Source organism: Thamnophis elegans, chromosome 1 (assembly GCF_009769535.1).
Source record: "Thamnophis elegans isolate rThaEle1 chromosome 1, rThaEle1.pri, whole genome shotgun sequence".
Taxonomy (NCBI): Eukaryota; Metazoa; Chordata; class Lepidosauria; order Squamata; family Colubridae; genus Thamnophis; species Thamnophis elegans.
The window spans coordinates 3239045-3261124 of NC_045541.1; the positions used below are offsets into that span (position 1 = coordinate 3239045).

The 22080-nt window shown below is 39.5% G+C and overlaps 1 protein-coding gene across 1 annotated transcript in view; it reads right to left on the reverse strand.

Annotated features, from left to right (window-relative positions):
* Positions 1 to 19717, reverse strand: part of UNC80 (unc-80 homolog, NALCN channel complex subunit) — a 160047-nt gene extending 140330 nt beyond the window's left edge. Inside the window, 7 exon segments of the mRNA XM_032222422.1 lie at positions 1931 to 2070; positions 3651 to 3724; positions 7728 to 7851; positions 9673 to 9977; positions 11027 to 11183; positions 16151 to 16199; positions 19626 to 19717. Coding sequence (XP_032078313.1) covers positions 1931 to 2070; positions 3651 to 3724; positions 7728 to 7851; positions 9673 to 9977; positions 11027 to 11183; positions 16151 to 16199; positions 19626 to 19717 — 941 coding nt within the window.
* Between the last annotated feature and the right edge of the window lie 2363 nt (positions 19718 to 22080).

Here is a 22080-nt window from a genome sequence, read left to right on the forward strand (position 1 = left end):
GGGTGAATCAATGAGTTCAGCAAATGAAGAGAAATTAATGACGCAGGTTAGAGACCCCGCCTGCAGCTCGATTGCCATAGTGACCACCCAGCTCAGTTTCAGACACCGAATGCCTTACTCTATTTTGAACCTGCATATTTGAGGGGGGGGGGAAAGGATCCAATGCATAGAAAATACCGATTTGATCTCCTGTTTCTTTTTCACCATCTGTATATGTAAGGCACAAGTCAGCCTTTTGACTTTTCACTAGTAAGCTACAGGGGCCACATTTCAACAATTCCATCACTAGCATTGTGTTAACTATGGATCCTGATTGATAAACAAGGTTGGTCACACATTTCTCCTATCAAATAAGGCAGTGGTTCCCAAACTTGGCAACTTTAAGACTTGTGGACTTCAACTCCCAGAATTCTCCAGCCAGCAAACCCTTTGCTCTTGGGTTTCTCCAAACCCAAGAGCAAAGAGACATTCTCCTGCTGAGACATTCCCTAGACCAGTGGTTCCCAAACTTGGCAACTTTAAGACTTGTGGACTTCAACTCCCAGAATTCTCCAGCCAGCAAACCCTTTGCTCTTGGGTTTCTCCAAACCCAAGAGCAAAGAGACATTCTCCTGCTGAGACATTCCCTAGACCAGTCGTTCCCAAACTTGGCAACTTTAAACTTGGCAAACTTGGCAACTTTAAGACTTGTGGACTTCAACTCCCAGAATTCTCCAGCCAGCAAACCCTTTGCTCTTGGGTTTCTCCAAACCCAAGAGCAAAGAGACATTCTGCTGCTGAGACATTCCCTAGACCAGTCGTTCCCAAACTTGGCAACTTTAAACTTGGCAAACTTGGCAACTTTAAGACTTGTGGACTTCAACTCCCAGAATTCTCCAGCCAGCAAACCCTTTGCTCTTGGGTTTCTCCAAACCCAAGAGCAAAGAGACATTCTGCTGCTGAGACATTCCCTAGACCAGTGGTTCCCAAACTTGGCAACTTTAAGACTTGTGGACTTCCACTCCCAGAATTCTCCAGCCAGAGAATTCTGGGAGTGGAAGTCCACAAGTCTTAAAGTTGCCAAGTTTGGGAACCACTGATGTAGTCAAAACTAGCATATATTACATGAGTAGACGCTTGTCCACTTATGCATCACATTACCAGACCATCTTGTGTATTCTTTTAATTTCCATGTAGTCATGGTGGAAATCCCATACACTCCAAGTTAAGTGCCTTTTCTCTTATTAGAAACACTGCCGTATACTTTTTATATTGTTTCTGAAGATTATCAGTCCATCACCTTGGTTATCCTAACTAGTGAGCTGAGCTGGCTGGAGAATTCTGGGAGTAGAAGTCCACAAGTCTTAAAGTTGCCAAGTTTGGGAACCACTGAAATAAGGCACCCACTGGCTAGAGCAGGGCAGGATATTAAGCACTTACATGTGTTTCATTTCAGGCTTTCTATATAAAGAGGTTCCCCAGTTTATACAAAATGAACTATTATCTTTCCTTTTTTTTTTTTTTTTTTAAAAAAAGTATTTTATGAATGAAATGTTTTCTGTTAGCCTTTGAAGTGTGACAAAGTGTTCTAAGGTGTCCAAGGCTACAATTCCACAACGGCTAGGGGATTGAGGAGTGTAAGTATTATAGTCCAATACTCCTGGCAGGGCACGTACAGCTGTATTACTGTACTACGTCAATCTGTGCTCAAAATGAAAAATGGCCGTGAAAAACTTACACTTTGAACTTGTTACAATCTTAGGGTTTCGAATGGGACTTTCGGAAAGAAAGATGATGTAGAATAAAGGAAAGCAAAGGCGCACAAAATCATCCTGGTGCCTTAACCATTACACCAAACTGATTCTCCTTAATGGAAAGTTTCATAAATTACCCTGTGCTGAACTAACTGAATTGAAACTGACAAATGTCAACCTTGCAGAAGAATGCCTACCGAGGATAGGGGATTCCTTTCTCTTGGGATCCTTGGGGTGAGATGCTTCCATCAAAGGAATTTCCACGGTAGCAGCCCAGAAAGGCTCGTCTTGATGGAAGGGAGTCTGATTCTGTTGATTCACACACTATCTGCAGGGCAGGAAGAAACAGATTAAAATGCAGATTGTGTAGATGAACCAGGGAATCAATACTGTTGGGGCCACTAATTCAAGCAAGAAAAAAACCCCAGATATTGTCTTGAAAGTTTCCGTAAGTTAGGATGGAAGAAAAATTGCATTTCCCAGAAATAAATTGAAATTATTTTTAGAGCTCGTAGAATGAAAACAAACTGAACATGATGAGATATGGAAAGAAAATAGTTTATAGGTAATGTTCAAGTCCCAGTTCTCCCTGGGATGATTACATCATGCTTATGTTATATCACTTCCAACAGCAGGTAAAGGCTCATATAATTTGTTGTATTTTGAATGGTTATAACACTTAAAAAACAAAACCACCAAGAGAGTGACTTTTTTAAATAAAATATGCAAACGCTTACTCATTGTTTCTGGCGGGGAAGAGGGCATATTGTAATCATGTCATACAATGGTGGTTGCAGAAGGACAACCTACTCACAAAGTGGCCGCAGGAATGACCAGTCAAAAATATTTACAGGAGGACCAGGTATGAAGCTTCCTCTGTCATCCTCTCCACCCTCATTAGATGTTTCCTAATAGTCCAGGTTAGCTTGTTCATTTTTTCTGGCTAGGTGGGGATACAGTCAATCATTCTTTTATTGCTGAACATGCTTATTTTCTAAGAATGCTTGAGATGATGCTCTTGATGGCTACAGTGTTTTGCAGCGTTCCAGCTTCCCATTTATTTATCTGTTTGTTTTAATGTCAGATAAGCCTCAAAGGAGTTGCTGCAGGGACACTGGTGCATACGAGTACCAAGTTTCCTACCGCTATGACAGCAAGGCCTTCTGTGCTATAAGCCCTTCCATCTGCACGCTGAGATAATATAACTTAGATGAAAAATTGCCATCCTAGGTGCAACGAAACATACGGTATGTGGTAAAACAAAAATAAAACAAATACTCAATGCCCCCGAAACCTTCAGGCACTGATTGAAGTTGTTTATGGGCTGTCTAACTGTTTATTTTTAACTGTTTATTTAATTTATAGGCCGCCCAATCCCGGAGGACTCCAAGCGGCTTACAGAAACAGACATTGAGAAAAATTAAAAACAGATAAAAACACGACAAATTTAAAAAGACACAACATGCACCCGTGTCTCTTCAGCACGTCAACTTAAAAGGCACCTCAACATGAATTATGTGCAATTTTCCCAAAATCTTCAGTTCTTGGTAGCAGAGAGGACTGACTTGCTTAATCTATTTCACATTTCCAGGTCTCAGGAGGTCCTTTCAGTGAGCCAGGAGCAAAAGGTGGCTCATGGAGATAGCCAAGGAACCAATCAGATGGTCTATATACACAAATGACTCGTTTTTAGTAGATATTGCTGCTCCAATTTCAATAATTATTTATACAGGGCATTTTATTGAATTTTCTGCCAATGGCTACAATAGAACTACCATTTTTAATGTACACTTAATCACAAGCCGGCATGGCAACTTCTGTTTGGAAGTGTTTTTTTCTTTCTGCTTACCCTGCTCCCATCATTGATTCCTATTACTCCCCCCCCCCAAAAAAAAACAATATAGTCTCAGTGATTACCTCTGTATGCTCAGCATCCAAATTAGGTGATTCACATGAAAGACTCTGGTTTTTGATTGGAGAACTCCTCTTTGCTGGCAAATTCAACATTTTGTTAGTACAGAAGCTTCAAGAATCAAGCTTTAGCAATTCTGACAGCAGACTATAGTTTAAATGACCCAGTCTTCTTAATCATCTATGAGTAACTAGTTATCCTCTTTAATACAGAACTATATAGCGGGGAATCAAGAATCACAGATTCTAAATTTAATTGCATTTTATTGTAAATATTGGGCAGGCAGTATTGTGGGTGAGATCAGAGTTAAAATTGGTAGGTGCAATTCTCAGCTTCTTAAAGATCTATAAGAAGTGATTTATGGTAACTAGGATTTTTTTTAGGAGAGTTGTTAGATATAAGTTCTGGTTTTTATTAGTCATTAACCATAAAAAATAAAAATTGGCTCACGGCATATGAGATTTGCCTTTGTTTTTTGGGTGAAGCTAGGAAACATCTTTATTATGATTCTAAGTTACACTACATGATTAATACTTAAGATGCTGGGACATAATCTTTGATAGCGGCTGATAGCTTCCTGATATTTCCCATTTTTTTGTCTTTCATATATTTGTCTACCATTGGACTAAATGAGACAGCTACTTTGGATGGAGGACACTGCAGCCTGTAAGAGATTGGCAGAACTTGTGTTCCTCAACTTGCCCCGTGTCCTTTAAGCTCACCTGCTACCTACCTACTCATGCAATGGATTTGAAGAAAAACCCATTGCTTACATGAAATGTGGGGCCCCTTTCTGATTCATTTTCAACATTAATTAGCTAACCGAGACAGTATTTACAATCTCCTATATTTCTGGAAGTTCATGGAGTAAGCAGGCCAGAAAGTTCCACGTTACTGCTATAATCAATGAATTATAAAATACATTTTTCCACTATCCCATTAAGTCAAATGAATTCACATACAGTATCACACTCCGCCAAGGTGGTGCAGTGGTTAAATGCAGTACTGCAGGCTACTTCAGCTGACTGCAGTTCTGCAGTTCGGCTGTTCAAATCTCACAGGCTCAGGGTTGACTCAGCCTTCCATCCTTCCGAGGTGGGTAAAATGAGGACCCGGATTGTTGTTGGGGGCGATGTGCTGACTCTGTAAACCGCTTAGAGAGGGCTGAAAGCCCTATGAAGCGGTATATAAGTCTAACTGTTGTTGTTGTTGTTGTTGTTGTTGTTATTATTGTTGTTGTTGTTGTACAATTGTATCACAGCGGCCAGTTGTTTCGCCGGATTTGGCATTGGTTACTAGTCGGGCCCCACCCAGGGGCCTAGGACGTCGTAACGTATTTTCGTAATATGCGTGCAGATCCAAGCAGTGCGGCTTTTTGCATTTGACTGATGGTGATTTTGTCAATTTTTAACTGTTTTAAATGTAATTCCAGTGCTTTTGGAATAGCACCCAGTGTGCCAATTACCACTGGAATTACCACTGCTGGTTTGTGCCATAGTCGTTGAATTTTGATTTTTAAGTCCTGGTATCTTGTGATTTTTTCATGTTCCTTCTCGGCGACCCTGCTATCACCTGGTATTGCGATGTCTATGATTGTGACCTTATTTTTCTCAACCAGTGTGATGTCTGGTGTATTATGCGCCAGTATTTTGTCGGTTTGTATACGGAAATCCCACAAGATCTTGACCATCTGATTTTCGGTGACTTTTTCAGGCTGATGTTCCCACCAGTTTGTTGCTGTTTTAATATTATAATTTTTGCACAAATTCCAATGGATCATTTGTGCTACTGAATTGTGCCGCAATTTATAATCAGTCTGCGCGATTTTTTTACAGCAGCTGAGTATGTGATCAACAGTTTCATCAGCTTCTTTGCAAAGTCTGCATTTGGCATCATCAGAGGATTTTTCGATTTTGGCCTTAATGGCATTTGTGCGGATAGCTTGTTCTTGCGCAGCCAGGAGTAGTGACTCTGTTTCTTTCTTTAATGTACCTGTTGTTAACCATAACCAAGTTTGTTCACTGTCCACTTTATCTTTTATTTTTTCCAGAAATTGACCATGCAGTGCTTTGTTCTGCCAACTCTCCATTCTTGATTTTATCACATCTTTTCTGTATTCTTGTTTTGTCTGTTGGGCCTTCAGTAGATTTTTGTTCTTTACTTCGATTAATAGATGTTCTTGACTTTCTTTTAAATAATCAGCCAGTGCATGTTTTTCTTCTTCAACTGTTTGCTTCACTTGTAATAATCCTCTGCCACCTGATTTTCGGGGCAGATATAGTCTATCAGTATCACCACGTGGATGTAAACTGTAGTGCATTGTCATTAGTTTCCTGGTTTTTCGGTCCAAAAGGTCCAAATCAGCTTGTGTCCAGTTAACTATGCCAGCTGTGTATCTTATAACTGGTATTGCCCAGGTATTTATGGCCTTGATTGTATTTCCACCATTCAATTTAGATTTCAAAATTTTCCTAACTCTGTTGGTGTACTCTCGCCTGACAATAGTTTTTACTTCTCCATGCTTGATGTTATCCAACTGCAGAATGCCTAAGTATTTGTAGGCTTCATTTTCTTTGCATTTAATTAGTTGGCCATTGGGCATTTCAATTCCCTCAGATGCAGTGATTTTGCCCCTTTTTATGGATACAGTGGCGCATTTTTCCATGCCAAACTGCATTGAAATATCGGTGCTGAATACTCGGACTGTATTTGTCAATGATTGGATTTCTATTTCTGACTTTCCATAGAGTTTCAAATCATCCATATATAGTAAATGCGAAATTTTTTCAGCTTTTTTGGCTGTTTGGTAGCCTAATTTCATTTTTTTTAAGATTACTGATAGTGGGATCATTGCGATGATGAAGAGAAGAGGTGAAAGTGAATCACCCTGGAAAATTCCTCGCTTGATATTAACCATTCCGTAGCTCTCATTCCCTACTGCCAACTCAGTTCTCCATTGTTTCATTGCCTTTTCAGTAAAGGATGTAATATTTTTGCTAATGCCAGTTGTTTCTAAGCATTTTATGATCCAACTATGTGGCAGTGAGTCAAATGCCTTTTTGTAATCAATCCAGACCATATTCAAGTTCGTTTTTCTGTTCTTACAATTTTCTAATATCATTTTATCAATTAGAAGCTGATCTTTTGTGCCCCTGCTCCTTCTTTTGTTGCCTTTTTGCTCTACTGGCAAGATGTTGTTTGTTTCCAAATAATCCATCATGTTATCTGCAATAATGCCTGTGAGTAATTTGAAGGTTGTTGGTAAGCATGTTATTGGTCTATAGTTTTCAGGTGTTGTTCCTTTAGTTGGATCTTTCTGAATCAAGTATGTTTTTCCAGTTGTCAACCATTCATCAATTTGGCCCTTTTGTAAAATTTCATTCAGTTGCCTGGCTAATATTGCATGTAAACTGGTCAGATATTTGAGCCAGAAACCATGTAATTGGTCCTTTCCAGGTGATGTCCAATTCTTTACCTTTTTAACTCGATTTTTGATTATTATTATTATTATTATTATTATTATTATTATTATTATTATTATAAGGTTTTCAACAAAGCGAGACTCATTCCATCAGTATGAGTACATAAAAAATGTAAAACATGCCCCCTTTCAAATTCTGGGAATGGGAACATGTCAAGTAATTTAGTTCTTTAGTCTCATATAACCCTCAGAATATGACTCAAGGTTAGATGTTAAGGGGCTACCTATATTTTAAAATCTCACAAGTTTATCTTCTAGTTACAATCCACGTTTATCATTAGACCTTTTTTAAAAAAAAAAAACAGGGAGATAGTTTTCTCAACAATTTTTCCTTCTTTCTTGTTACCAGGAAAAGATATATTAAAAAATGGAGAAGCAGAATAGCTTGACAATTAGTGCTAGAAATTCTGTTTGTAAAAACAGTGCAGGCAATAGAAAGTTTCTCTTCACTGCCATGCATGCAGATAATACTGTAAATCTATATTGATCCAACAGTTATAATAACTACAGTGTGCATATAGATGGAAAACAACTTGCTCATATGTGCATGCACGCACACATGCGCATACACATGCACACAAAAACATACAAACACACAAACCTGTGATTATATTCCTGATGGGTTTAACAAGTGCAGTAAAGGCGGTGACTTCTGGCTGTCTATGTTCCCACATTGGCTGCCAAATGACAAGGCCACTGGCCAGACGAAAGGTCAGATCAGATTCCTAAAAATAAGAATACAGCACATTGTTGAATTATTCTAAGGAAAGGGGATTAATGTGTAGAACTTTCCAATTCTAAAGCTGATTAATTTTCCCCCCCACATATATACTATTTATGGTTCCAAATTAGCAGTGAGATAAAGTGCTAATCTGGCCTTAGCAAAAAGCCAGGGTTAACTAGTCTCTTAATTAGATAATCTAATTAAAAATTACTGTAATTAATTAAAATTTAAGCAAAAACTAAACATTAAAATGAAGCAAGTTTACTCCACCATCTCACCCACTTCTACTTTAGTCACATTGTCCAGTGACAATGTCCAAGAAAAAAAATCTGTGGATCCTGTAATGCTCATATTTTGGCAAAGACTTTTCAGTACAGGCAATACATCCTCTGAAAGGCAATACTTTTTTGATTAAAAATGAAAGGAGGTGTGGGACCACTATTGCCACCAGAGTTTCATGGAATTGATGTTTACCTCAGTCTTTTTTTCCCTTTTTAATATCCCGTGCAGCTCCAATGAAGGAGGAGAAGCCAGAACAATAGCAGAGATAGAATAATTATAAAAGACCTACTTTGGTGAACTTCTTTAGGACTCAAAAAGGACAGAGAAGTTTAGAAGTCCTTATTTTAGCCTCAGTGTGTTTGGATTTGGGACTAAAACAAATTACTTAAGGGGTAATCACTGGATCAATTAATTGCATGTGGGAGTTGATGGACATCCTGGCATTGGTAATTGTGTCATGTGAACATGGCCAAGTTGCATAGCCTTCACCCTCCAAACCAGAAACAGAAAACATGATCAGAAGCGCTAAAGGTATTTTGTCACTTTAAAAGCCTCAACTATGACTAAAGCTCAGTAGGAAAAAGAATGAGTCATCTTTAAAGGAAAAACAGAGAACACTTCATGGTTTTTTTTTTCCATAATCCTCAGCATGCTTTGAAGACTTGTGGAAAACAATATCATACGACCAGTAATATTACCATATTTTTGTCCCAAAGATGCTTTTACAAGAAGCAACTGGACTTTCTTGTTTTTCTTTGAAGACATTTTACTTCTTATTCAAGAAGCTTCTTCAGCTCTGACTGGATGGTGTGGAATGGAAGGATTTATATTCCTTGCAGACAGCTGGTCATTTGCATTCTTTTAGAGAGTTGTTGAGGCCACTTGTAGGTCTGTCCGTGTCCTCAGGGTCACAAATGGATGTGGCACCTTCTTGGAACTGTTAAAAAGGAGCCTTTTCTTCTGCAGGATGTTTTCTGCCCTGTGTCCCTTCACTATGACTTCTGTTCACAGGATGTTGGGGATAAGTCTGAGTTGTCTCCTCCTCAAGCTGAAGTCACAGTGAAGGGACACAGGGCAGAAAACATCCTGCAGAAAACACGGCTCCTTTCAGCAGTTCCAAGAAGGTTCCACACCCATTTCCATTACTCAGGTGACCTTAAGGACACAGGCAAACCTCCACGTGGCTTCAATGACTCTCTAAAAGATACCATCTTTTTCTAAAGATATTCTATTTATGGCAGGCAGAAAATCTGGAAGCTGGATGAATTTGGAGCCAGACGGTTGACTCTTTGCACTAAAGGGGAAAAATATTGCAAACACCTCACACTCTTCCATATATAAATAAAATAAATAAAATAAAATCCCTAATAAATGCAACGTAGATGACGATGTGACAGTAGAAAAAAAATCAGACTAAGAGTTTCTTGTATGCCACATACTACATCCATCAAACACCAGATGTGCTAAGTAGTAGTTGTTACTTATGATAGCCAACTATTCCATCTCCTTTACAGCCCTTACAGCCACTTTAGGCACTTACTTTAATCCTATGAACCAGCGGAGCAAACAAGAACACAAAAAGCTCAACAGTGGCCATTGAATTCTGGAAGAATTTCCTTCTGCTGTTCTCCTCTTCTTCATTGGTACTGTCACATCTTGATTGCCCCGGAGAGCCTTGGTTTTCAATCTGGTGAATAAAGGCACTGCTGCTTCCCCTCCAGCTCGACCCTCTGTCTCCTGATCCTCCAAAGTGGTCATGGGTGCAGTCTTGAGGCGCTTCTAGCAACATCCAATGTAGAGTGTGAAGGAGTTTTGTCTCAGCAACACCAAGTTTGTCCTGATGCCCTAGATGAAAAAAAAGATTGTGAGGACCGTGATTAAATGGTGCAGCTTGAAAAGAAGCTCTACTCGCCTTGTTTACCATAATACTAAACATATAATTTGTAATTCGTAATTTAATAAATTTATATGCCGCCCAATCCCATAGGACTCCGGGCGGCTTACAAATACAAAGATAAAACAAAAATAAAAAATTAGGGGAAAGACGAGAACAAATTTAAAAGGAACATGCCATACACTCGACTTAGCTGGGGGCTGGACCTCCTTCATGGGTCAACAGCCCCAGGCTTGCCGGAACAGCCAGGTTTTGGTGGCTTTTTGGAAGGTCGAGAGAGTGGGAAGGGTCTGGATCTCTGCAGGTAGATCGTTCCACAAGGCCGGAGCAGCTACAGAAAAGGCTCTCCCCCGAGTGGTCGCCAGCCGGTATTGTCCGGTCGACGGCACCCGGAGGAGGCCTAGTCTGTGAGTTCTTATTGGCCGTTGGGAGGTATGTGGGAGGAGGCGGTCTCGCAGATATCCAGGTCCAAGGCCATGTAGGGCTTTAAAGGCAATAACCAGCATGGTTATATCACCAGCAGTCAGCTATATGAATCTCCTTATTTGTTGCCCACGTCGATCATCTAAAAAGCCACTGTACTTGGCTACTACATTTTATCTAACAGGATAATACACAAACTATTCTACTTTAAATTGTTCCTAAAGCTACTTCTAAAACATAGACATCTCAATTTTTTCTATGCTCTAATAAACCCAGTTAATATTTCAGAGGATATCACCTAAACAATGTTTCTTGGATTTTATCTTGTATTTACATTGCATTGAATTGACGGATGGATAAGACATGTGTTTTTCTATTGAAAACATGCTTTTAATTATATTTTAATCTCTGCTGTAAAAAAAATATACGCAATTATTGGCTTCCTGAGGACTTTCACTGCTGACAATATTTATATTAATAACGATATGAGCTGTTCTTCACTCCATTTTAGTAATAATTGATACGATACAGCAATGTCTAACCACAGTTGTTTTTAAAATCTCAGATGTGCACTGACCTAACTTGTTCCGGTTGGAAAGCAGAGTGGCTGTGCAGTGAAGGACATGTGGTAAGGCAGCTTGAACCAATTCCCAGCGTGAAATGCTCTGGATGGCTTCAGAAAGAGCTGGTGAAAGGCCATGCAGCTTGTTTTCAACCAAAACTCTTTCAAAGGACTAAAATGAAATGAGGAGAGAGAAAAAAAACCCCTTAGTTTAGGTTTTTGAAACTTTTACTATATTCTCTTTTTTAGCAATAGCAATAGCAGTTAGACTTATATACCGCTTCATAGGGCTTTCAGCCCTCTCTAAGGGGTTTACAGAGTCAGCATATCGCCCCCACAGTCTGGGTCCTCATTTCACCCACCTCGGAAGGATGGAAGGCTGAGTCAACCTTGAGCCGGTGAGATTAGAACCGCCGAACTGCAGATAACAGTCAGCTGAAGTGGCCTGCAGTGCTGCACTCCAACCACTGCGCCACCTCGGCTCTTTTTTATGCACTTTGCTGCTTTTGGTGAAACATAAAACTTACTAAAAGAATTTACTAAGGCAGATCTTTCGTGACATTTTGCTCTGCTGTTTCTTCAAATGTCAACAAAGAATAGACTGGATGCATATTTATCTTTTCAATTTCATGTAGGTGTATCAGAGAACTGGTTGGATCATGGCTTTGGGAGCCATGGCTCTTTGTGTCAAATGATACATGTGTTTATTATCCATGCTTGAGTGCTTGTCTTATCATCACAGCAATTACGCTTGCTCGGTTTTTGTTTTATGCTAGCATTCATGACTTCATTGTTCTGTCAAGGACATTTCTAAAGGATAAGGACTTTACTAAACTGGAAAAAAATTAATGGCGGCATTGCTACCCTGATAGACACAAATTAATCTGGTGCTGCTTTTCCCTGCAAATGAACTGGTCATCCTAAAGATTCTCATATTTTACCATACACAAATATGCAGCTTGGGTCATTTTCCCAAATAAATCAGAAGAGAAAGGTTATTGGAAGGGACTTCGGAGGTCTTCTACTCCAAGGCCCTGCTCAAGCCGGGGACCCTAAACCATTTCAGACAAATGGCTGTCCATCTTTTCTTAAAAATCTTAGTGATGGAGCATCCGCAAGATCTGAAGGCAAGCCATTCCATTGAATAGATATAACACTTTGACTCATTTCTTTAACCGTTCTTTAATCCTGTTATCAGCTGATATTTTCTTCTATAGCAGTTTCAAAAGTCTCTTGAAGATTTATTGGACACTGGCAAAGCTGTGATTGGCAGGAGTTGCGAGGCAACAACTCATTCAGTTGCAACACAGGTTTTGGATCTATTTTCAGACTGAGAAGGTCATACATAGGTGGAATGGTAATTTCCAATAACTACATGGGACTAGGACCAAGATAGGTAAGATTATGAAGACTAGGGTGGGGGGAAAAAACTTTAAAAGCTGTATTAACAAGAAATATAGCTCACAATGCTGGGAAACTATTGGAGAGGCAGCATTTTTGAAAATTGTAACTTTCCAATAAATATGATTTGTAACCCAGTGTATTTTTGATTTTATTCCGTTTGATCAAATTGTCAAATGAAAAACAGACATGAGTTAGTATATTCAAGGAACCAGTAGTCAGCTTCTAATCCCCATCCAACAAATTTGATATTTTTTCAAAAAATAGTTAGATATTTATCTTACTGTAAAATGATAGGTGAGGAATCTGATCAAATGGTCTAAGACAGTCAAATAAACTGGAGCAGTTATGAGTTCTCCTATATAGAATACTATAAAGGCAAAGAAACTTAATATGAAATACCAGCAAAATGATGTAGATGCAAAAAAGATCTTTTTTTTAAAAAAAAATTGTTTAATTTCCAGGTCATAGGAAGTAATAGTTCCCTTTGAACCGTCAACATCAAGAATTATATTCAATTCTGGACACCATGTTTTTAAAAAGATTCAAAGAAACTTGATCAGGTTCACAAAAATATAACTAATATGATCAGGGAAGTAGAACTACATCCTAGAAACAATGATAGAAGGGTAGAAATGTATTCTCAGAGAAAAGATTCCTGAAGTATTTGGCTTTGAGAAAATAACAACAACAGCAACAATAGCGGTGTGTGTGGGGGGGGGGTTATTGATAGCATTCTTCAAATACCAGAAAAGTTATCACCCATAATAAAATCAAACTCTGTTCTCTCTTACTCAGTATGAAGAATCAATGTATGTAGAAACAGATTTAAATTACAGGCTGGCAAATTCTGATTGAATGATGGAGAAAAGGTGAGGCTATTAGAAAGAAACATAATTTGGTTCTGTCTTAACCCTCTCTAATATAAGACGGAGGAAAGGAAACACACAACTGGATTTTTCAAGATTTTATTATTATAGCCTTTACCAGTGGTTCCCAAACTTGTCAACTTTAAGACTTGTGGATTTCAACTCCCAAAATTCTCCAGCCAGCTCTCCAGCCAGCTCCAGCCAGCTCTGCTGGCTGGAGAATTCTGGGAGTTGAAGTCCACAAGTCTTAAAGTTGACAAGTTTGGGAACCACTGGCCTTTATCAGTAAAGTAGAGTTCTACTACTTCTCATGAAGTCTGTTTCCTGACTTGGCCTATCTCAAAGGGACAACAATTTAAAAACAACTAGAAAGTCATGTTTTATGTCTCACCCAAACACAACATGTCTCTGCTATTCATTAAAGTACCCTCCCCCCTTTAAAAAAGAGAGCATTCGGGTTTAAGAATCATCTTATTTTAATAAATTAACTTCATCATTTTTCAGGCTACACAGCCCTGTTAAATATCTGTTCTGAAGCAGATCTGATCAGAAACCTCAGACCAGTCAATCTTAACAACTAGGAACAAATACAAATTGTCTTTGCCTCCTACTCCTTAGGTTTCCATAATTGCAGAGGACTTTTGTTGAATTCTTGTTGAAGTTTCCTCTCGTGAGATATTTGCTTAAAACCCTATGGAAACTGACTTGTTAAAATTTTATCAGATGTGGAAGCCTGGCTTCTTGCTCAGAGATTTTTCTTTTTAATTGGAAAATTTGCTCTGTCCTCCTTCCCTTAGTCCCCAGCCCTAATGAGCCGAGGTGGCGCAGTGGTTAGGGTGCAGTACTGCAGGCCACTTTAGCTGACTGTTATCTGCAGTTCAGCGGTTCTAATCTCACCGGCTCAAGGTTGACTCAGCCTTCCATCCTTCCGAGGTGGGTGAAATGAGGACCCAGACTGTGGGGGCGATATGCTGACTCTGTGAACCGCTTAGAGAGGGCTGAAAGCCCTATGAAGCGGTATATAAGTCTAACTGCTATTGCTATTGCTATTGCTATAGTTCTCTGGTCAATTGGCCAGGCATTGCCTTCACATCTCCTCCTCCATAACTTTTTTCACTTGGTACCAGAAACTGTCTCCCATTTCAATGGGATAAAGACATCCAAGTGTCTATAGTGGATGGCAGATGTTTCTGGTTCCATATTTAGAAATAGAAATGAAATAAGAGTTATACCAAGTAACTGGACAGTGAGTTCTTGTCCAAAGGAACTAAATTCTTCAAATTACTCCCAGACTTTTTATTCTTGGATAAATTATATTATATGAATTATAATTTAGTAAATCCCTGCCGGGGGGAGGGGAAAAACCTAGATTCTAAATATGGCAATATCCAAAAGCTAAATAAACATAGAGAAACTGTGTTACTAGATAACATAAGGGACCACCAAAATCTTAAGAGGAAAATGTTTATATGATTTTTTTGCTTTTAAAAAAATCAACAGAAACCCAGTATTAGTTTTACCTTGGGGTTGTTTTTTTTTTTTACAATTTACATGTTATTCTGAAATTTGCAAATTATTCACAATATATCAATATTGTAGTTCTATATGTTTAAATACAATTTAGCCCAAATATGATTTTTAGTCCAATATTTCCAAATATATGCTTATTTTTATGAAACTGTCTACAACTTTTACTAGTGTATGATAGTTTTGAGAAATTAGAAAAAGGGAGAATATGAGGAGCAAAATAATGGATCTATTTATTCTCTAAAAGACTGCCAATTAAATAAAAATAATCAAATGAATGTTTGAAAGAGATGGATCATCTTTTAAAGAAAGCACTTATATATAAGACAGTTAATACAAGACATTAAATAGGCTTCAAGTGTGAATGCATTCAAGAGCAATATTTCATTGTATAACTCACACTAAACAATAAACTGCTTATAAAACTATGAAGAGTACAACAAATTTCTTCTCCGTTACAATCCACTCTATAACCCATATTGTTAATCCTATTAAATCCTGTTCAATTCTATTTCCCATCTTGTACATTTTCAATCTTAAACATAAATCTTGTCTTGCTGGAGAGTATATGTAATTTGTTATCTATTATTTTCAATCCTTTGTAAAAGAAATTTAAGTCTTGGAAAAATATTCATTTTGATAGAAGCAATAAGCAAGATAAATTTAACTCTGTCTATATTTTTGAATTGCTAGTTTTACTTCTGAAATTTTATTTTATCAGTATATTTTCATTGCCAGTGATTCTATTGTTAGTAAAAATAATGAAGAAAATGGGGCATCGTTAGTTTTTCCACTTTGGCATGGTACATTGATTGTTCCAATAAAATCATATTTTTTTAAAAAAGATTATTTAATAAAAAATATTTTATGTCCTAGCGTTTTTCCATTTAAAAATGCTTTGTAGCTATTTAAAAAGTTAGAGCCACAACGCATCTTTTTCAAAACTTCAAACTAAAAAGACTTTTCTAGATTGTCAAAATCTTTTTCTATCTCCAGAAAGATCCTTGCCATTGTTTGATTGTTTGGATTCATATTGTCAATAATATTCAATATATGTCTAATGTTGTCTCTCATATATTTCTTTGGGACAAATCCAATCTCATCAAGTTTAACATATAATCTTCCTGCAAGTATCACTGTGAAAAACTTACAATTTGCATTTAGTAAAAAGTACACCATTCAAAGGGGAACCATGGATCTGGCCTGCTTCCATCAAACATTTAACTAATAGTAATGGAACAAGTAGTAAGTTGGACCCACTTAATTGAACACAGCTTCCTGAGTTTCATGTCAGAAGCAATTCATGCACATCAGTAAATCAAGAACATCAAAAATCACATACCACACAAGAAGCTTCATATTGCTTTCCCAGTTTGGGTCTCAAAAATGCACTGAAAAAAGACATAGATGTTGTTAAAACAGGATTTTAGGTATAGTATAAAATTAAATATTTTGATTCATTGGCACAATTGTTTAGTTTATATAAGTGTAGATGTGTATTTAAATCAATAGATGACCACTTAGAAATATATAGTGTCATTTCAAAATAGCAATAGCAATAACATTCAGGCTTATATACCATCCACGTTTTACAGCACGCTCTAAGAGGTTTACAATACAGCATATTGCTCCCAATAATCTGGGTTCTCATTTTATCGACCTTTGGAGGATGGAAGCCTGAGTCAACCTGGAATGTATCAGGATTGAACTTCAGGATGTGTGCAGAATTAGCCAGCAATCCTATATTTTAATTACTGTGCTACCAGGCCTCTTGAAATCCCATGCTATAAAGCTAGCAAGTATCTCTATGTAGCTGCTCTGGAGAACATTTTCCAAGATGTAATTCTTACAACAAGCAAATGTACACCATAACATTTGAACCAGAACCGGATATGTGACCTCCAGCACCCATTTTGAATAAAGCTTAGGACAGTGTTCCTCAACCTTGGCAACTTGAAGATGTCTGGACCTCAACTCCCAGAATTCCCCAGCCAGCATTCGCTGGCTGGGGAATTCTGGGAGTTGAGGTCCAGACATCTTCAAGTTGCCAAGGTTGAGGAACACTGGCTTAGGATCTCGGAGAGGGAAACTTAGATGCTAAATGGATGCCTTAACTATATCAGAGAGTTAAGGAAGGCATCATTTTATCTCTTAAAAATCCTCAGGCACCCAGCCAAAATAAAGCCAATATTTTTGATAGAGGGAGTGAACAGTGCAAAATGTTTATACCTATTTAGGTCCATTAACCATTTCCTCCAAAGGCTAAATATTTATGTTATAATCAGTCCAATTATAATGGCATCACTAATTATACCCCCCTGTGCCCTTGAAAGTGAAAAACATGTTTTTCTTGCTCACCACAAGGAACTTGCACGCCCTATTACATTTTTTGTACATGATATATATCCTGATAAATATGGGATGGGATTGAAGCTAAAGAGAAAGAAATCCTGTTCAGTAAGAGGTACTATTTGAGTCCTTGTGTTCTCCTGGTTCTATAGGAACTGGAACCAGTAGCATTAATAGATCTGCAACAAGTGATGTGATTGGACAGCAAAGCCCCAGATTTTCTGTCCTGTAGACAACAGTGGAGATTTTGAGCATGTGTTGTGCATGCTCAAGTAAGCTGGTTGGCATAAGATGATGTTTGCCCATTCCCAAAATGGTTGTCATGATAAATGTGGCCAGTCACAAAACTGTCAAGGCAAACTGGTGAAGTTGTTCATTGCCATGACCTCAAAATACTCAGTCCCAGAAAGTTGGAGGGGGGGCGGAAGAAAGAGAGTGGAAGAGGCATATTGGGATTCTATTTTGGGGGGTATTGTTGACAAGAGGAATTGCTGTGATTATTGTTTAATGGCTATGTACAGTATATATGTGACTGTATGAAAATGAAAAATGGAAAATAAAAACATTTTAAATCGATAGGGTCACACTTTGGACCAGTTCCATGATCTTTAGTCTTTAATAAAATTGTCCAGTTACCCTAATGCTTATTAATATCATATATGTTCACCTATATAATTATCAACTCCTATTAAATTATTCAATCTATTTGATTTGAGGGGAAAAAATAAACCAATTACTTCAATTGACTTTTCTTATGCAAGCCTCACACACGTATGCATCATGTGAAGGGATCATTTTGCCTAGCTAGCTAGCTCTTTTGTTTACATATACATGGATGTATGGGATGTATGTCAGTTTTGTGCCTAATTTTCACCTCCTCCATTTTCACATGAGATGTTTATATGGGGAAATCTGGAAATATACCTATTTTAGCTTTTATACTCTGAAAAATACAATCTTGAAATAAAATTATAATTTTGTTGATTAAAAAAAATACTCAGTCCCAGCCACTTAACATTTTTAATAATTAGGACAGGACTGCAAGAGCCCTCAAAAATGTCAGCAGTGTGAAGGGAATAATCATCCAGCTGTTTATCTAAGATGTTTATCATATACCTTAAAAAAAAAGAATGGCCTGAATTGAGTTAATTTGTGTAATAATTACTTGGCCAATAATCTAGTACCCCTCCAACATTGGAAAATGATGAGGAACTTCTGAATCAAGTCCAATGGAGGGAGAGAATGATAAAGATACATGGTACCAAAAGCATGAACTTGTCCACCCTCCCTTAACACAGTGCCATTCTGTCCCCATCCCTACTACTCATGACACAAAGAAATCGTCAGGCCACAGGCCACAGTTTGAAAATGTTTAGCTTGTAATTATGGAAGAGGTGAGCCACGATATCTTTAATTCAACCTCATTTTCTTCTATGATATATACCATAACTAATCTTATCTTACTAAAGTAATTGTCAGCAAGATTGAGCTGAGCATTCTATTGCAAATTATAAAGTGCTTGTTATACAGTGACTTTCATCAATGAAATCCTTTAAATTGTGCATACATAATCATTATCATAAATATTAGGTGAGTCAACTAAATCTTTTAGGGAACTGTATTTATGTCAGTTGGAAGGCACTAGGAAATCACATCCCTAAGAAATGTTAGAATTACTTGCTGTAATTCATTCTTGCCATTGTTAGTGTTTTATTTTAGGTAAATATGGTTTTTTTAATGAGTTGGGGTGAGTTTCCATAAGAAGTTATTGTTCAATTTTACCTGGAAAGAGGGGATGTTCAGAGATAGACAATGCACGTATGGAGACAGTTAGAACTAATACCAAAAGATGATTTATTCTTTTGCTTTTAGTAATGGTTAGTGTATGACCTTTCTCAACCCTTGTGAAGATGGGTAACTGAAGCTGCAATTCCAAGCACAGCCAATAGAGGAGTAAGATGGGAGGAGGGAAGTTATTGGTGGGACTTGAGATGATTTTCCCAGGGGTTAGATACAGTCTCCCCGATTGCATCTTCTTGTGCAATGCTGGAAGTTGACTCCAGTTGCAAAATGATGGGTAGCAGAACATCCCGTGACAGCCCTGACTTATTAGAGGTCAGCGAGGAAGTGGTTTTATGGGACACAGCGCTGGCACTTGGCCAGCAGAGGCAACAGGCTGCCGGGGGAGGGAAAGGCGAGGGCATGGATGTATCTTAACTCAGCCCCCAAATAGAGACCACCGGTAGAGGGCAACAAAGAGTCAGAGGTCCCCCTATCTCTGCTCCTATCTAATGACTAATATCCCCCTAAAGCAGAGCGGACTATTTAAAGAAAAGGTGGCTTGTCGTTGCCCTGACTTCGCTCTCCCAAGAACCTACAAGCGGGCGAAGAGCACGTAATCCTTCCTTGAATCCCAGCCCTTGAATCCCAGCGAGCTTTAGCAGGTAGCGCCCCCTATTCTCCCTTACCTGGTTTGCCTCCACAGGAAGGTCTGGATAGGCAACGGGACCCCTCGGCCGCTCTCCTGGTCCTGGCCTTCGGAGCTTTTCCTCTTCACCATGGCGCTGGTTCCTCTGCTGCTCCGCCGCAGCTGTTAGTTAGCCCATGTCTCTGCTCCGCCGCCGCAGCCCTCTCTGCCTCCGGCTCCACTGGTGCAAAATGGCTGCAGAAACAGCCAAGCGGGGAGAAATCAGCGCAGCTGGCGGGGAGGCGGCGGCGGCGAAGGCAGCCAAGGACGAGAGGATACGCGCCTCCCGCCCCGCATGATTCCCTTCCTTTCAGAACCTCCTCCTGTGGACAGCAACCGGCGCGAAGGGACCTGCGCGTGGTGTCTCAAGGGCAGTGTTTCTCAACCTTGGCAACTTGAAGATGTCTGGACTTCAACTCCCAGAATTCCCCAGCCAGCTGGGGAATTCTGGGAGTTGAAGTCCAGACATCTTCAAGTTGCCAAGGTTGAGAAACACTGCTCAAGGGGATACCAACCGGGTTGGGGGGGGGGGACGCCACCAAACGGATAGGCTGCTCCCCGATCTGAAGTGGAAAGTTTGGGGGGGCAACAAGAGCCGAGGTGGCGCAGTGGTTAGGGGTGCAGTACTGAAGAGGCCACTTCAGCTGACTGTTATCTGCAGTTCAGCGGTTCTAATCTCACCGGCTCAAGGTTGACTCAGCCTTCCATCCTTCTGAGGTGGGTGAAATGAGGACCCAGATTGTGGGGGTGATATGCTGACTCTGTAAACCGCTTAGAGAGGGCTGAAAGCCCCATGAAGCGGTAGATAAGTCTAACTGCTATTGCTATTGCTAATCTCACCGGCTCAGGGTTGACTCAGCCTTCCATCCTTCCGAGGTGGGTAAAATGAGGACCCGGATTGTTGTTGGGGGCAATATGCTGACTCTGTAAACCGCTTAGAGAGGGCTGAAAGCCCTATGAAGCGGTATATAAGTCTAACTGCTATTGCTATTGCTAATCTCACCGGCTCAAAGTTGACTCAGCCTTCCATCCTTCCGAGGTGGGTAAAATGAGGACCCGGATTGTTGTTGGGGGCAATATGCTGACTCTGTAAACCGCTTAGAGAGGGCTGAAAGCCCTATGAAGCGGTATATAAGTCTAACTGCTATTGCTATTGCTAATCTCACCGGCTCAGGGTTGACTCAGCCTTCCATCCTTCCGAGGTGGGTGAAATGAGGACCCGGATTGTTGGGGGCAATATATGCTGACTCTGTAAACCGCTTAGAGAGGGCTGAAAGCCCTATGAAGCGGTATATAAGTCTAACTGCTATTGCTATTGCTATTCTCGAATTTCCATCCTTAACAACCATCAACTCTAATTCATCCATTCCCTAGAATGGCTCCTTCTTTATGCAGTCATATTTCCACTCTTGGCTGGACGGGGCGCCGGGGGGGGCGGGGGGGGGAGCTTACAGTAACAATTAACTTGCTGATGAGAGTCATATAATCTATTTTTGGAAGGGGAAAGACAAAAAAAAAGAGTAAATGCTGAAAACTCCTCCCCTAATCAAAAGTATCTGTCGAAATTGAAGCAAAGCAGTATCGCAATCGCAGGAGCAGATTTAGGAAGCACACACCACGTTTCTCTTCCTACTTTATTCCACAGCAACCCTGTGAAGTAGGATAGCTGCTCATTTAGAGAGCTTCCCTGGCCTTATAGTATTGTTTGCAGTGACTGGCAGCAGCTCTCCAGAACTCAGGTGATAATGTTTTCCCAGTCTCCCTCCCCTCGTCTTGCCCCCCTCCCCCCTATAGATAGGGCAGAGTTAGCAATAGCAATAGCAGTTAGACTTATATACCGCTTCATAGGGCTTTCAGCCCTCTCTAAGCGGTTTACAGAGTCAGCATATCGCCCCCACTGTCTGGGTCCTCATTTCACCCACCTCGGAAGGATGGAAGGCTGAGTCAACCTTGAGCCAGTGAGATTTGAACAGCCGAACTGCAGAACTGCAGTCAGCTGAAGTAGCCTGCAATGCTGCACTCTAACCACTGCACCACCTCTATAGTTTTTCAAACTATATTCTGTTGTCCCCAGATATCTACTGGAAGACTATGGGATTCTGTGAGAGACAATCAACCAACCAAGAAGTGAACAAACAGATGTGTTTCACTTAAACATAATTGGAATTTCTATCATTTGAGTTTTACCTCTTGATTTGGGTTATAGGAAGGGTGTTTTTTTTCCCCCAAACAAACAAACAGATGCCAAGAGAAGAGAATATTTGTGGCTCAGGATTCAACCGTAGGGTTCTTGCTGCCCTCTGAGCATAGTGCTCTTGTTGCAGACATCTCATTACCAAACTAAGTAACATTATCAGTGCATCAAGCTCAGAGAGCACCAAAGACTCCACAAGTAGGTCACACAAAACCTGTTTTGCCTGAAAAAGTTCAATAACTCCAGGCCTAGGGTATAGAAT